This window comes from Tenebrio molitor, chromosome 1 (assembly GCF_963966145.1).
Source record: "Tenebrio molitor chromosome 1, icTenMoli1.1, whole genome shotgun sequence".
NCBI classification, from domain to species: domain Eukaryota; kingdom Metazoa; phylum Arthropoda; class Insecta; order Coleoptera; family Tenebrionidae; genus Tenebrio; species Tenebrio molitor.
In genome coordinates this window covers 36,514,205-36,531,342 of record NC_091046.1, presented here as the reverse complement: position 1 = coordinate 36,531,342, position 17,138 = coordinate 36,514,205, and the positions used below count along the sequence as shown (strand labels likewise).

Sequence of the window (17,138 nt, the reverse complement as noted above, 5' to 3'; positions counted from 1 at the left end):
GCTCCATTTTGTTGTACAACCAAGAGCAATCTATTCCTCATGGACAGGCACAGATTTCGGTGATAGTTTGGGGGTACCTCGTTCTGTTCCACGGAAGACACTCGCCTTCTTCCAGAACCTGGACGCCGAACCACCGTCCCAGTGTGTTCCCACTTCCGCATGATGGCATGGATAGTGCCCTTCGATAACCCTAAATTCGTCGAAATTTGCCCATACGACATACCCGTCTGGTGAAGGGTTACTATTTTGGCTTTAGTAAATTCAGATACGGCTGGCATTGTATCACTAAGTTATTATTATAAACTTGAGAGACGTTTACTTCAAACCGTCAATTTTTCGATTTAATTTATAAACGTCATAATAACAGTAAAGGGCAGCTTACATTGACATTTTTTGATATGCCAAAATTTGATCGTTCAAAATTTTTTGTCCGCCATAGTACGTACGCCAATGTGTTGATTAAGGTATCAAATTTGCCAAAATAATTTATTAAAAATGTTCCCAACTTAAGAAAAAAAGTCACAATAATTTAAAATCACCTGTATTTTGTTATGCATTGGCAGAGAATATCGTAGTAAACGGCTTGTTCTTACATCTATACAAACTTCGGCAAAATGTTGTTGACACATAGGGTAAATTTTTCAACAAACTGGAGAACAAACTGTTGGCTGTTAGCGTGTTATTTATATCTATCTGCACCAGCAATTAGCAATATTCGAATTCAAAATTTTTAGTAACTTTTGTGGCGACACCAACATAAAGTTGGTGATAATGCATTTTTGCCGCCGATGCTGCCATCTATGATTTTCTCTTCTAAGTAAATTTGATTCCAAGGTCATCATATACAGTTTCCACCTCCTTATTTGTGTCGTGTTCGTGTCGTGGTGTCGTCCTGTCGTCCCTAGATCTGTCGTCTACATCCATAATCCACGTGCTTTGGGTGCTTGCTGATTGGCTTGTATTGTATTTGAGAATAAGGTTATGTTTGTTGGGTTATGTTTTTAATTCAGATTTACATGTGCATTTTATGTTTAATAAAAAGTTAAATGAGTGCTAATACGAGAATGGGCTTGACGAAGCAGTATTTAAGGTACATACCGGCAGGAAATTTTAACATAATTGCTAGTCAAAACTGCAATCTCAAATTTGTAACTTTGGAAGGACAAGAAGGTAGGTTTGTAGCGGTTGGTGCTTGCGAACATATTATAATATGGGATCTAAGACTCGGGGAAAAAGTAAGATACCTGGTCAAGTCTGACAAATATTTAATTATGTATTTTACAGGCTCAAGTCTTACCAGGAGAGAAGGCTGTTGTCACTGCAATTTGCGCGAGCCCTAATAAACGACACTTAGCAACAGGTTATTCAGATGGAAATGTACAAATTTATGACTTAAAATCAGCTGAGGTGATCAGTATCTTCTCAGGTCATCGTTCTGAAGTCACAGCATTAGCTTATGATAGCTACGGTCATAAACTAGCTTCTGGATCAAAAGTTGGAGTATTTACATTTTGTGTAAATAAAAATTATTTGGATGTTTTTAGGACACTGATGTGATAGTTTGGGATACTGTAGCTGAAACAGGCCTTTGCAGATTGTCAGGCCATAAAGGACCTATCACTCAATTAACATTTATGTCTCAGCATCCTATTTTAATAACTGGATCCAAGGACAGTTTCGTTAAATTTTGGGATTTGGAAACACAGCATTGTTTCAAAACTCTAGTAGGACACCGTACTGAGGTAAAAACTTTTTGCCTGAAGAAAAAGAAAGATTTCATTGCTGTATCTGTATTAATTATTATACCATATGAATTTTTATATGCATTTGCATTTGCATATGCATATGCATTTGCATTTGTCCATTTTTTAAATGTCTCACAATTAACACAAAACAATTATTATACATATCTGCACATAGCATGTCCAGGTGATTTTATATATTTATTTTCTGATTTTAGAAGATTCATTTAATATTTGAAATAAAGGTTTTGAAGTGTAGTTTGCAAAGCTACTTATTGTTAAAAAAAGAAGAAAGAAAATGCACAATATAGAAAGTCTGTTGCTTACATGATGAATAAAAATGACACCCAAATTAACTATAAAAAACAAAAGTCATGGTTATGCTTCCAACCACCAAGAATTAAGAATTATTGACTACCTCTGTGACAATTCATCTGTCACAGAGGTAATCAATATGTATTGATTTATATTTTTTGGTTTTATTTTTTTATGTAGAAAATTTGTTTTGGGAGTTACATAATTTTTTTGATGAATAAAAACTGTAATACCCTTACCTTAAGCTTTATTGAACATATTGAACTTGCGTTTAAGATTTGGATGTTAATTTTAGAAAATTATAATCTAAAGTGTTGTGTTAATGTTGTAATGTCAGTGTGCTTTAAAAATCTAAAAGTTGAATATCTGTTTAGGTATGGGGCTTGACGTTGGTCAAAGATGACCAATATTTGGTGACAGGTTGTGGGGACGCGGAATTAAGGGTTTGGAAATTATCATATAAGGATCCAGATTTAGAAAATAAAAGCTCTGTTGACCACCTCACCACCACCTTAGAATTGATTGACTTGCACGATACAGACGATCCCAATGTGAGTTATTATAATAAATTAAATTACATTTAAAATGTATCGTTTTTTTATTCATCAGCATCCTCTGCAATGCCACAAAGTGGGATCTTTGTTGCGAGCAGGTAAAGGTCGACTGGTATCCATGTTTAGCGATGGCAGCGGTCAGGTCGTCGGTTGTCACGGAACTGATAATCAATTAGAATTATTCTACTTCTGTACAGATGACGAAGCCCAAGTGCGTCTAAAAAAACGACTGAGGAAAGAACGAAAGAAAAAGTATTATATTTATCATTACTTATTGTCAATATGCATTTTAAAAATATTTTTCCGACCAGACTATCAACAAGTGAAAACGAGCCCCAAGAAGAAACACCAAATCAAGAAAATCTTCAATTGAGTTTAAGGGACGAAGTGAAAAGGCTGGTTCCTATAAAAGTTTCACACAAACCAAAATCACTAGATTTGGTACTGGGTAGCGGTGGTGAACTGAGAGTGGCTGTAAACTTGTCTAACAATACTGTAGAACTTTATACAATTCAGACTACTGTTAAGAATTCGGAAGCAAATTGTTTGAGATCAATTGCTAGTCAAGGACATCATAGTGAAGTTAGGGCTGTTAGTTTTAGTAATGATAATTTAGCAATTGTTTCTGGAAGTGCTGAGGCTATCAAAATGTGGAACAGACCGTCTCAGGCCTGCTTAAGAACGGTCGATTCAGGGTGAGTAAAAAACATAAACTTAACGCGCTTAAAGGGTCATATTGAAGGATGTAATGTCAAACATCCATGTCTTTGGTTAACTAATAGGACGTACGACTTGTATCTACATACAGTGGCGACCACGGAATTTCGTACATCAATGTCAATTCACTGGCAAAAGTTGTGAAATGGTCTTTAGTATCTAATAGCTTTGTCTCCATTTTTGTATGATGTAACTGATAGTACTTTTTGGAATATCTACCCAGTATGTCCGAAATACGCCCATAAAAGTTAACATTTTGGAAGAGTTATTCTTTTAACTTTTATTAAAGTTATAATTGGAGACATTTTGACAAGATTCAAAATTAAATTCAAAATATCGTTTTGTTTTTTTTTTTGAAGTGTAATTTTATATACGAAATTCCGTGACCGCGATTGTACATTTAATGTGCATAAAGATAGTTTCCAGTCTAACCATCAACTCTTATGGCTTTTTTTGTTTTTAATTTTGATTGATTATATCAAATATTAATATTTTATGATTATCTTATAAGAATTACTTTAGAGTATAAGGAAAAATACATATCCGTTGCCAACCAAAAAAGTGCAACTCTATGAAAAGAATTAAATATTAAAGTGTAAAACATAAGTGCTATTCACAATGGACATAAGACATAAGAAATACATAAGAGATACCTAAGAATAATTTGGGCAATTGGAAAATAATTTATGTGTCCATATAACTCGAATATGATTCTTGATGCCTTTTTGTAAAGTGCGTCTATCGATATTTTGAAACGACTTTTTAAACTATATGCCATTCACGATGTTTTGGCATAAGGGGAGGCTATGGAAAAAGTGCATTTAAGTTGGCAGTAAAGCTGTCTGTTGAATTAGGTTATTTTTTTCTAAGTTTGAGGTTATAAACTGCGTCATTGTCTAGTGCATTGTTGTCAGTTTTACTAGTTTGCAATATAAAATACTCACACATTTTTAATCCAATTTAACAAAACAGGAAACTGATTTGAACAGACTACAGAATAGTAGGGACCGGGACCGAAAGTTAAAGTGGCTCCTGCACCACTTAGATAACCCACCTATACAGTGTCTTAACCAATCAGTTAGTAACTTGTCAATGAATTTTTTATTTTAACCAAAACGTTCCTAGAACTAGATTGTATAAAATCTTGTACCTACTTATTAAGCCTTACTTTATTCAAATCTTTCTGCAAAATATTTACACACCCATCGTCCATGACAAAAAAAAGAACAAAACTATTCAACTTCCATAATTTCATTAGAAAATTCTGAATCATCATTACCTGCATCAAATTCCGAGTCAGATTCTCCTAATGAAATTATTAAAGGAAGAACGTTTTCAAATGAAAGATTTCTCATTAATTTTGCCCAATCTTCCGAAATAAGTTCTTCACAATATCTACAAAAATGTTGGCAAATTTCAGGAGTACATTTTAAAATAGACTCAAGCCATAAATTCACAACTCTATCGCGAAGTTATAATAGGGCTTACAAAACCCCTGTGCCATTTCAATTGGGTCGTTGTTTCTTCCTTCACTATCCGTGCTACATATTTATCTTGTACTCACCTACGATTGAATTTATACATAAAAAGAACTTGACTTCACTGTAACTTACTGAAAATATGTTCTGCAGTCTAATACAAACACCATCAATACGTTTTAATGTCGCTTAATTATGATTACGGTAAATTCGGCAACATGTTACGTTCATTTTGATAGGTCCGCATGTCAGGCACTTTAGTGACAGCAGAGATGACAGAAATCAAACATGTATCCAACGTTAAAAAATGAAATCATAGCCTCCCCTTATGTCAAAACATCGTGAAAGGCATATAGTTAACATTTTGGGTCGTTTATGATGGTCTCATTACTAGGGGATTATTTACCTACCCTGTAACAAAAACTCTCGATGGTACCTGCGGATTATTGAGGATCGGTTACTCACCACTTTTACGACAATCTTTGTTAGCGGGCAATAAACCACTGAAGGAAGCAAAAGGTCGTTTTAAAATAGCGATAGACGCACTTTACACCTTTACATAACAATAATGTTCACTGAAGTCACTTCTCATATGTCGTAAAAATTAATAGTACATATATCCACTGCATATATCATGAATTGCTTATGCCTTATGTCAAGCTTATGACCATTGTGAATAAGCACTTATAGGCCGTATCACGATACCGTTATTAAAGTTACCGCTAACTTAAGTCGTGATTAAAGTAAACATAAAACGATATAGATTTATGCAGTTACAATCTGCCAGAAAGAGATGAATTCGTCACCAAGGTAATTACAGTCATGATTAAATTTAATAAGGGTGTCGTGATACGGCCGAATAAATCATAATTTCAAATAAAAACTTCCTAATTGGTGCAAATGAAAGATTTTTATGGCGTCCTAACAAATGCACGATTTATGAAGAAATGAGAGCAGTTCATTCCGAAACGCTCCGAAATGTTCGTTTTGAGTTTCAAAAACAAATAGCGCACGGTCCAAAAGAAAATGGTGATTACTTGAAAAATGGGCATAATGGACGTTTTTTGATTTGTTTTAATTTTTCTACTTCAGAATTTCATTATTATGGAAATGTCTTTTAAAAAATAAAGTTGGTTCGACCTAGCCTTTTTGGAAGAGAAAAGAGAATATTTCTCTTGTCCCACCACCGTATATTACTATAAAAGGTGGCACTGCATCGAAGCCGGATTTATTTACGAGTATCTTTACGGATATTTCTATCAAGTCATGATAACTTATTTGAAAGCACCATTTTTTGTATTATATTTTTTTAGACGACATCCACGTCGGAGTTTGTTCAAATGGCTTTATGAATTGTAGATATGTAATACTGGAAGTATTGAAATTTCAACGGAATACGGTTTTCCCCGGGCGGTCACCCATCCAAACACTGGTCACGTCCGACATTGTTTATAACTTCACTCATCGAATGATGATTGTGCTTTTATTATTATTATGTTCTATCACATCACACCCGGTAACACGGCATTCAGGTCGTGCTAAATTATTATTTTTTTTTTTCTAAAGAAAAAGGAATTTAATATCGTTATAATGCTTCATTTGCTCTACGGGCTTTCGGATTTCTTACAGTATAACAATACTTTACTCCTATTATCTAAATCTAAATTTTTTTTGTTCAGAATAATTTTGAATTTATTGCTTAGATGATTTTGTTTTGCTCTGCTCTAGGACGATTAGTAAACTTTACTTGTTTTAAGGGTGATTAAAATACATTAATATTGCTATAACGGCGTTATGCATGCGTGAACTTGCAATATTTACTTTCGTGTTAGTTATCTCCCTAGTGTGTATTTGATCTCTGCTGTCTATAGAATTGTTGTACTCGTATGTGCGGAGGATTAACATTCATTATTTAATTAGCAGCCATTTCTTATTCTAAAATACCTAAAATCTATTTGAGTGATAAATAGGATGTGAGATTTAAATGAAGGAGAATAAAAAATTATGAAATATGCAATTTCATAAGTCAACTATGGTGAATTTATCAGTTACATTTTTTGCACAGTAATATTGGTTCAGTAGGTATTGAATAACAATGTGATTCCAATATTTAAGCATTGCTTACTTAGTACGACTGTGCAAACGGGCATTATTGAGATTGATGTTAATATGTAATTAGCAGATAGTTGAGGTATACTGTCCACCAATTTGGAGAAGTATTTCTTGGCTAACGACTTCTATATTTACCTTTGATAGGCCAATTGTATTGATCTCCTTATATTGTTCGTCAGGCTCAAACATTTTCTATAAGACTAGTATTATTTGGAGTTTGATGTAACAATCACTCGCATTATTTTCTTCTTTCCACTTACAATAACAACGTGGGGCGTTTAACGTTCTTCCAAACACGAAGTTTATGTCCAAAATTATGTTTTATTGGAGAATATGTACTACGTTATTCCAACTCCTATCGAAGAGCCCTAAGTTCAAGGGTTTCTTTTTTCAGTTTGTTTTCTCAGAAGAAAAATTTCTGAATTCTCTTCTCCATTTCACCTTCACGATTTGTCTTCTTTTGCCATAGTCTTGGATCTCAAATCACGACCTGGCAAGTTATCAACGGTTTTCTGTACTACTCTATTGGGACCCCTTCATGGGATATTGTAGAACCTTTCGGAAAGAAACTCGAAAAACATAGTCTCGTGCCGATGGTTCGAAATTAACTAAAATAATTTCCACAGATCGTCGTAAAAGAATCCACCTGCCTGTTTGTGTACCAAAATGGGGATTATTTACTAAGAATCAAAAATCGATCAAATAAATCTATAGACTCGCTACGTAATACAAAATTTATATGATTAGTAAGATTGGTGATGCAGCTTATCAAGTTTGATTTGCGTGCCACGATTGTTACAGTTGTTGCCCACCATACGTTTCAAGTTCAATTCCCAAGCGAAAAAATTGTCAGCCACAACAATTTAAGCAGTCAAAGAGTTTAATCTTTATGGGATGTTGGTTTTAACTTTTTTTGAAACTAGGTACATTTTGTCGACTGTCTTTGTGCCTGGAGATCGCCACGTCTTGGCTGGTTTGAAGAATGGCATCTTGTTAATTATCGACATAGCAGCGGGGGACGTATTGGAAGAAATTCCGGCACACAAAGAAGAATTGTGGTCCATTTGTCTTCAACCCGATCTGGTAGTTATAAAAAGGCATAGTATTGTTTTCATAATCGCTGACATTTTTTTAGAGAGGTTGCGTAACCGGAGGCGGCGACAAGACAGTTAAATTTTGGCAGTTCGAACTGGTCGTCGACGAAAAAAGCGAGAGCAAAGCCAAGGTGCTTTCGCTTCTTCATCTGAGAACTTTAAAACTCGAAGATTCCGTTTTGTGCGTCAAACTATCACCGAACGGCAAGTTTGTTGCTGTCGCTCTTCTAGATTCCACCGTTAAAATATTTTTTGTTGACACCTTCAAGGTATGCATGTTTAAAATATTTCTTATAACATCACAGGAAATCTGTTTCCGCATTTTACATGTAACGAACACATAAGATATGCCAGCTTGATGCCTCATTATTATTTAATAACTAGAACGAAGTGTTATCTTCTGTGTTACGTTTTTCATCAGCGTAAGTTTACGCTGCAAACTTGCAGTATGAAACGTAGAGTACAATTTAATCACGATATTGACAATTTTTTTATTTTTTTTTTAAATTGCCAAAGAAAAGATATATTTTTGCGAAATATAAAAAAACCAAAAGTAATAAACGACACTTATCCCACTCATTTTGAGTGGGATAAGAACTTCATTACCACACTCAGTGGGATAAATGAGTTTCATTACCGCACTCAGTGGGATAAGTAAGTTCTTATTCTCGGGCTACGCCCTCGACCTCTGCAATCTTCACACTCGAGTCCTGTAATATTGCTTTTATCCCATTAATTATGTACATAAATAATAATTATTTTTTTTAAAACAATTTTTTTGTAATAGAACAAAGTCTCCTCGAGCATAAAGAAACAGAGTCTCGTATAAGATACTGCCTTTTTACGAAGTAAAGATAAGATACGAGACTCTAGGGCCAGTTTACAGAAGCGAGATTAAGTTAATCGTAATCAAATGCCCAGATTAACTGAACACGTGATCAAACTGAACCAATTGAAGTTTGGGATTCATGGGTTAGTCGCGCATTAAAATTTAATTCGAATTAAATGTTTAATTCTCTTTTTATAAACTGGCCCTCTGTCTTTTAAGTTTAAATTTTCTAATAAGAGACAGTCTCATTTAATCTAGAAGGCCAGCATGTATAGTATATAAAGAGTCCAACATCGCCAAAACTTATTATGTTCTTCATTACCAAATTTATCTGTGTATTATCTGAAAAAGAAAATAATCAGAAAAAGAGCCAGAGACACAGTAATTAGCGTAGCGTGCAGACAAATAAAAACAAACTCGTCGCACGTTAACCTTTTAATTTCTAATTTATTCCAGTTTTATCTGTCTTTGTACGGCCACAAACTGCCGGTCCTTTGCATGGACATCTCGTCCGACTCAACTTTAATAGCGACAGGCTCGGCCGATCGCAACGTGAAAATCTGGGGAATGGACTTCGGAGACTGTCACAAGAGCATTTTTGCCCACGAGGATTCCGTCACCGGTCTGCAGTTCGTCCCCCGAACTCACTACTTCTTCACGTGCGGAAAAGACGGCAAAGTGAAACAGTGGGACGGCGACACCTACGATAAGATCATAACGCTTCAAGTGAGTTTACATCAACAGTAGTGAACATTGACTCGATCGTTGCTCATTGCAGGGTCATGTCGGTGAAGCGTGGGCACTGGCGGTCAGTCCCAACGGACAATTCGTGGTCTCGTGCGGGGCAGACCGGGTTTTGCGACTGTACGAAAAGTCCGACCAGCCCTTGGTGTTGCAAGACGAACAGGAAGAAGAAAGGGAACAGCAGGAGGTCCTCGCCACCGGAGAGCAAACTGTAATTCCGGGTCAGACTGGTCTCAATTTACCCTCGAAGAAAACCGTAGGCAGTGAAAAAGCTGTAGGTTTTGTTGATGTAATCGCATTCCAGTTGTCTATTTTTACTTTTATTTCGTCAGGCCGAGAGTATCTTGGAGTGTTTAGAAATATGCGAAAAGTACAAAGAACAACTGGCCGAGCACGAAGCTCTTCAAGCGGCCTCAACTCAGACACTCCCCGGACCGCAACCACCCTTGTTGATGCAGGCGCTCAACGTTTCAACTCCGGACGATTTCCTTTTAGAAACCATCAGAAGGATACGTCCGAGGTTATCGATTTCCGTTTAGTTAGTCACATTTATCGAAGTTTTTGTTTCTAGTGATTTAGAGGAAGCTCTCCTTCTGCTTCCTTTTAATTCGGTCTGCGAAGTTTTACAAATTCTACCAGCTTTAATAGCGAGAGCTGACCAAATAGAATTGGTCTGCAAGATTTTGGTATTTCTGCTGAAGTTGCATCACGCCCCAGTGGTGGCAAACAAGACTCTCTTAGTCACTTTGACCCAGTTACAAAAATTAGCTTTCACGAAAGTTCAAGAATTGAGAGTGAGTGTGTAAATTGTGGGTCTCGGAATTTAAACAATTCACTGTTTTCCAGGATCTTATCGGGTTCAACTTGTATGGCATGCAGTTTATGCAGAGAGAAATTGAAACAGTTGAAGGTGTCCAGTTGTTCAGAGATGCCACTGTAGAGAAAAAGAAAGGGGACAAGAAGAAGAAACAACGCCAGAAATTAAAAAGGTCAATGATCGTTTTGAACAGTTAGTTGCAGAATAATATTTTACTAGCTGTGCCAGATGCAACCTTAAATTCGGAGTGTATTTTGGGTTGTAGCTGATGTAAAAAAAGAATAATTTAATTTTGTAAGGTACAATAGAATGTTCAGTTTTTTTCTCCGAGTTTGATTTTGAAAAGCGAATTAAAAAACGTAGGTAGCATAATATTTTTTATTATTGTTTTTAAGTTCATTACATATTATGTGAAAATAAACAAATCAGTATTCTAACATTTTTTTTCAAAATTATATACAGGTATTTAGACAAAAGAGGAATTAAAAAATAAGGCCAAATTAAAACTACGCTGGAAGGAGAGAGCGTAGAAAAATGAACGCTTACAAAAAGAAAAAGAAATAACTATTAATATATTAATGATATTAATACTTGAAGTTCGATATATTCTGTACAGCCCAAACGAAACGTATCAATATAGAAGCATAAATAATATCATGAACAAAGAAACGGTAATGCGACTGTCTGATTTGGGCTGCACAAAAGATACACTTTGGGCTTTGGTTTGGGGACGTAAATTAATAAATTTACGGCATTAACAACTGGCAAACAGATATTTGGCCTAATACCAAAATCACAAATATCGCAATAGCGTTAAATAAATAGGTAGGTATATATTATGTTAGAATACTTGAATAATTTAAAATAATACAATAAGGGTAAAAGATATTTGTAGTTTTGGTATGGGAACGCGGTCTTCTAAAATAATACAAAAGTTTATTTACTTTAATAAGTTAGGAACCAAGTGCTTATAATAAATATTTAAATTACTAAATTACATTTATTATTATTGCCAATAATTGCGAATGGGCGAGCATCCGTTATTGGAATAAGGTTATTGTATATCTACATTTATACAACAGAAAGTTCGTTTCGTTTATCGGTGTTGTAATAAATTATTGATAGCGTGTACGTAAAGATTTACAAAAAATATATGTATGTATTTTTTTGCAATTCAGACATCATATGTATTTAGTGTAGGTAGGTAGTTATTGCTGTGCCGCCTGATTTTGTCTCTGTTCACGCTCTTTTCGATCCGAATCCCACCGACAGACTTAGAAGTATCTTATACACACCTATCAATAAATCAGTTATAAAAAATTACTCATTAAATCAACAATTCAACAATAACAACATGTGTTAGCGAGGTTTTGAATAAACGAATACATCCGGGAATGTAATATTTCAACAAACTAAAAAAAGGATAATAATTTAAAAACCATTCAATCTGCACAAATAGTTCAAAACATACGTAACTGTGTATTATACAATTTGTTTTTATTAAAATACCTCGAGGAGGTACCTATATACATATATTTCATTTAAATAACTTAATAACTTAAAGTTCAGACTTACATATATCAGACTTGCTGTACAAATACACTGTTTAATACAGTTCTGCTCACTGCGAGAATGCAAAAGTCATAGCTAGCAACGATCGGTAAACAATGCAGAACGTTGCATTCTGCACCAATTTGTAAAGGCTACAGAGTGGTAGAGTAACTGAACGGGCGGGCTCGATCGCACACCGATCGAACCAATAGTAACGAAATTTGCAAATGTTAGATTAATTAACATTAATTTTAATCGTAATTTGCGCTGCCAAAATATTGACAATCGACTTGCAGAAATAAGCCGCACGGTGTGAATAATACAAATGAAACGAGTTAATTAGCAAAGCTGCATATAACAAGTGCTACTCACTTCTGTATTAACTTTTTTTATACAAGGTATAGATTTAGTCCGTGACTGTTTTCCCATAATTCTATAACACAATTAAAGCCGACATCACTGTTAATTTGGATAGCAGTCTGCTAGCTATGCACTGCACACGTCGCGATTGATCGGGAGCGTGTATCGTTGCGACCTGATCACGTTCCAGCCGACCTCCTTTGAATCGCCCGCCTCCTGCACCGCCACCGGGATGTCCGCCGGAGGATTCGTCCGCCATCGGGTGCCGAACGTCGGCGTGTTCAAGGGGGTGGTGTGACCGTCCACGCAGTCCGATCCTGCACGGATCACTTTGTTGTAACGTTTATACTGCAGATACACCACCACGCACACTATCACCACTAAAAAAACTGCTATCGTTGCCCCACCGGCTATGCTCGCCGTTTCCAGCATGTACCTTCGTTGGGACGCTGAAAACAAAAACGGGACATGTTACATTAAGACGAAAGTCGCATCCACCATTTTTGAATACTTACGCATGTACGAGCCGTCTAAATCTTTGTATTCACATCTAGGACCCATGTAACCTTCTGCACACCTGCGGCAAAAATACAACCGATTAAACACTCGCCGGCAACGTTTAATTATTAAAATTAAAAACCGACTCTTAATGGCATACGTTCTGCTTTCAGTGAAAACTGTAATTATTTTAAACACCCATTTGATAAAACTTTTACGATTACCATTGAATACGCAACGCTGTAATTAAACCGAAGATTAGAATAACGTTCTATTAATGAACGTTACTCGAGGTTTCTTATCGAATGTAAGTAAATACGTTCACAAATCCAGACTTCTCGTAAACAAAATTACAAAACTAACAAACCTTAACGTTCCCGATTTAATATTCCAAATGTAAAATTTAAATCGACGCTAATCGCAATTGCTAAATCATGAAAACGAATATAATGAAACCTCGTTTATTACTTAATTGCAGTTTAAAGTAGTGGGTGAGAAAGTGCAACATTCTCTTAGTTTCCAAGTATGTACCTACTTCTAGCAGGTGAGAAATAGTGAAGTGTACTAACATCTTGGACATTATAACACTTTAGTAATTCCCTTACACCAAATACACCAAATACACTAAGCTAAAATTGACATGCGTTTCGACAAGGAAAATGTCATCATCAGAGCGATGAGTCTTGCTGTCGAAACGCGCGTCAGCTTTGGTTTAGTGATTCGGCATAAGAGAATTAGTAAAGTGTTATATTGGGTGATTCAAAATGATTGTGGATAAGTATGGCAACTATGTACGAACATTTGTGTGGCAAATGTGTGGGTGGGGTAGAGTTGACATCTCATAAGCATGCATTTGATTTTTTTATACCATTGCACATTGATTTGACAATTTTCAAAATTGCGCGACTATGGATTGTTAAAGAAATGTCAACTCTATCCTAATCCTACTCACACAGTTGCCACATAAGTTTTCGTACATAATTGCCATATTTATCCACAATCATTTTGAATCACTCAATAGTTGTGAATGTCATGTGGTCTATTAAATTTAATTTTAACATTTTGCACCGATCACTTGGCCGTAAGAAAAAATTGTTATCGTTATGATGATCTAACAGGTGCCCAAAACCAAAAACCCATCAAGTGACACCAAAAAACTCTAAAAAAACATCTACAACACTGTCATAAGTGACGAAACCTGGATAAAAAATGTTTACTTCTTTTTTCTCAAAATATGACTTGCTTTGAGAAACCAATACACAGAATGCAGAATGGTCTTAAACAATATGCCTCTCAATAGCGTTTGAAAATTATAAATAGTTTACAGTGTCCTAAAAGTAGATCGTTTTGAACCACTACAAAGCATCAGTTCATATTGCACCACAGTGTACTCAGGAGTAAAATTACTTGAACATCAGTCTTATAATCCTGACCTGGCACTTTCTGATTTCTTTTTGTTGCCCAAATTTAAAGAGTTCGAGTTCAAAAAAGTTTTTCAAGTAACTCTGAAAGAGTGAAATTTTTGTGTTGACTGGTTCCATCGAATGCATGTTTTGAAAAACAAAAACAATTACGGTCAACCTGCGTACTTGTATCGAACGCACAGTGTATTTAATAAGATTCGACGTCTACGAAGGTACAAGAACATTTTGAACCGAACGAAATATGATCATAATTTATAACAGACGAAGGCGGTCGTGGAGAACGGGTGAGTGAACAATACAGGATATTTCATAACTGATAATGAGCCCGACGGAATTGAAAATGCAACCCACAATACATTTGCAAAGTTAACGTGGATATTTGTTTTTTGATTTAAAAAACAAAACACAGTTAGCTGTGCAGTTTCGTAAATTTTGACATAAACGTCATTTGCTTGGTTAAATGAAATTGTGAAAAAATCGTTGGAAAAACGGGAAAATGTTTATTGTCTGCATAAACGCGCAATGGCAGGAGCATTTTTATTACATTCGCCATAAATCAAGATCATATCTGTTTTCTCATCGTTCAAATACATTTTACTCGTCATACACTGACCGGCAAAAAAAAACGACTCACTTTGAATTTTATTAATATAATTAAGTAATTCATTGTCTTAGAAAATTTTTTTGATATCATGTTGTATCGATAAGTGTTATTTAAGTTATTCTTTGCCAAAGAATATCCGACAAACAAAACATTAAACACAGCAAATAAAATTTTAATGAAAAAAAATAAAAGAAATTTTTCAGAAAACTAATTGTTATGAAAAATTGCCAAAATTTGAACAGCATTTTGAATTAGTATCTCGTAAATCAACCGACAAAAACACAACGTGGAAGTAACGCAAATTTTCTAATAATTTATTTAAATAAAACAATTCGGTTGCCATGGTGACCATAGCACTCCCGATCATTGAAAATATCCCAATTTAACTATAATAAAGAAAAATAAGCACAAATATAATTTCAAGATCATTTATTAAAGAAATCATAATGAGTCGTTTTTTGTGCCGGTGAGTGTATTTTAACTTTTTCGTAAATGTCAGTTGTGACAAATAAAATTACATATTGGAAGCAAAGCCATCGTGGATTCATAATTTCATTTTAAAACTAATAAGATATTTAAAATAACCACGTTAACTTTGGAATTATATTGTGGGTTGCATTTTCAAATCCGGCGGACTCATTATCACTCGTGAAATACCCCGTATAGAGAAATTAAGAAGAATAATAAAATGCAGAAGAATAGTGGTAAGGTAAGAAGCAACTAAAAATCTGATCAGGGATTGGAGAGTCATTTGAAAAAAATACTACGAATAATTATTAAGGGTGGACAAAGACGTTCCAAAATGTTATATTGAGGGGTATAAAAGAGGCTGAGTAACGTATGAGTAAAATGAAATACGGGTTAGGGTACGACGAACTTACGAGGAGTAAGGAGTAAGTGCTACAAAATGCCTTATACCTAAGCGATATATCATACACTATTTTTTCTTTTTTCTATTTTGCGGCTTTTTTAAATGAAAAATCGAAGTTTTAAAATTTGGGGAATTCTATAGTGGTTACAGTGGAACATTTGAAAGTTCAGTTTGAAGTTATTGTTATATGGTTTGTTCAGCGTGATTTGGCGTTTGGGATTTGATGTTTAACATTGAAAGTTACCAACCTGGAAAATGTAAATTGTAAACTGGTGTATTAGAGTAATCAAATCAGTAATAGCTTTGTTATAAACCCTAAATATAACACGAGAAGAGAACAAGTGAAAAAGACAAAATAGTATATTGCTCATTTATTGACATTTGATAATTTTTGAATTATTAGTAAGTATGTGGTTTTAAAAATTCTTTGACAAATTATTTGTATTTGATTCACAATAAGAACTCCCTAAGGATTTTTTTGAAAAATTGTACACCTTGGGAATAATTCATTATTTCTGTTAACGACTTTTGTATCTCAGAAACTGACTTCTATTCTCGGTCCTGAAAAAATTAATATCACGAAGGAAATCCTAAAGGTAACGTTGGAAAGCTGGGAAAGTCCAGGAAACAAATAATGGATAATTGGCAAGTGACAAGGTGTGAATAATAATAAATGTGAATAGCGAAAAATTTAAATTGGAATTTTGCAGGGAATGAGCAAAAAAAATCACGTTTGAATAATAGAAAGTTTTAGTTATAATCTCTCTGGTGCACGAATTATTTCCCTTTTTTTTGAGCTCACGAATGGTTTTTTGTCGTTGTGGAAATACGGTACTAGTCCAAAACCATGAGTGAACAGCGAGGAAAAGTTTACGACGAAACCTAATTAAATTTAAAAGTCGCAAGCTCATACAAGTACATACCTATTTACATAAGTATCGACAATGCATATTTTAAAATGGTGAAAATTTCGATGTTGCCGTAACAATGGTATCAATGCAAGCTTTGTTCTGGACATATCGTGCGTTCATTTAAATTTATCCTCAAAGTTGGCGTTGAAGAGTCGATTGCGAACGCACCACGCATTACGGATCACCTGTTTTAATCTTACGTTTTTACACGAGTGGTGCGTTCACAATCGAATCTTCAACGCCAACTTTGAGGATAAATTTAAATGAACGCACGATACATATACGAGTACATAATGCAAACCCGCGATTTTCTTTCTTTCATCTGAAGCTATTTTATATTTTTATACTTTATATGCGAACGTTTTTGTTTAGTAACTGGAACTTTGTCAAATCCGAGCAAAAAATAAACGTTTATCCATTTATCTGACAAAGGTGCCGTAGGTGTCGGACGTTTGAAACCCTCTGCCTTCAGTAATTATAACATTACAAATAATGACATGTTGGACGAACAAAAATC

At 34.9% G+C, this 17,138-nt stretch overlaps 2 protein-coding genes across 7 annotated transcripts in view; one reads left to right on the top strand and one right to left on the bottom strand.

Annotated features, from left to right (window-relative positions):
- Positions 1 to 926: 926 nt before the first annotated feature.
- LOC138124191 (WD repeat-containing protein 3) lies at positions 927 to 10,839 on the top strand. Its single transcript, XM_069039138.1, has 13 exons — positions 927 to 1,235; positions 1,285 to 1,494; positions 1,545 to 1,742; positions 2,432 to 2,608; positions 2,667 to 2,863; positions 2,923 to 3,306; positions 7,842 to 8,001; positions 8,054 to 8,281; positions 9,298 to 9,567; positions 9,620 to 9,859; positions 9,918 to 10,105; positions 10,157 to 10,379; positions 10,432 to 10,839. Exons 1-13 carry the CDS (start codon positions 1,047 to 1,049, stop codon positions 10,597 to 10,599), a joined length of 2,832 nt encoding a protein of 943 aa, XP_068895239.1. The 5' UTR covers positions 927 to 1,046; the 3' UTR covers positions 10,600 to 10,839.
- The window catches only part of LOC138124201 (pro-neuregulin-3, membrane-bound isoform-like), a 115,807-nt gene continuing 109,435 nt past the window's right edge, over positions 10,767 to 17,138 (bottom strand). For all 6 annotated transcript variants that reach the window (XM_069039192.1, XM_069039166.1, XM_069039184.1 and 3 more), the window contains 2 exons: positions 12,829 to 12,890; positions 10,767 to 12,762 (listed from right to left, as the gene is read on the bottom strand). In XM_069039192.1, coding sequence (XP_068895293.1) covers positions 12,440 to 12,762; positions 12,829 to 12,890 — 385 coding nt within the window. In that variant the 3' untranslated portion in view covers positions 10,767 to 12,439. The remainder of the gene's footprint in view (positions 12,763 to 12,828; positions 12,891 to 17,138) is intronic.

Coding starts and splice junctions, on each gene's coding strand:
- LOC138124191 (XM_069039138.1), top strand. CDS start 1,047: ATGAGTGCTAATACGAGAATGGGCTTGACGAAGCAGTATTTAAGGTAC. Junction 3,307..7,841: donor TTAAGAACGGTCGATTCAGG/GTGAGTAAAAAA, acceptor TTTTGAAACTAG/GTACATTTTGTCGACTGTCT. Junction 10,106..10,156: donor ATCAGAAGGATACGTCCGAG/GTTATCGATTTC, acceptor TTTTGTTTCTAG/TGATTTAGAGGAAGCTCTCC.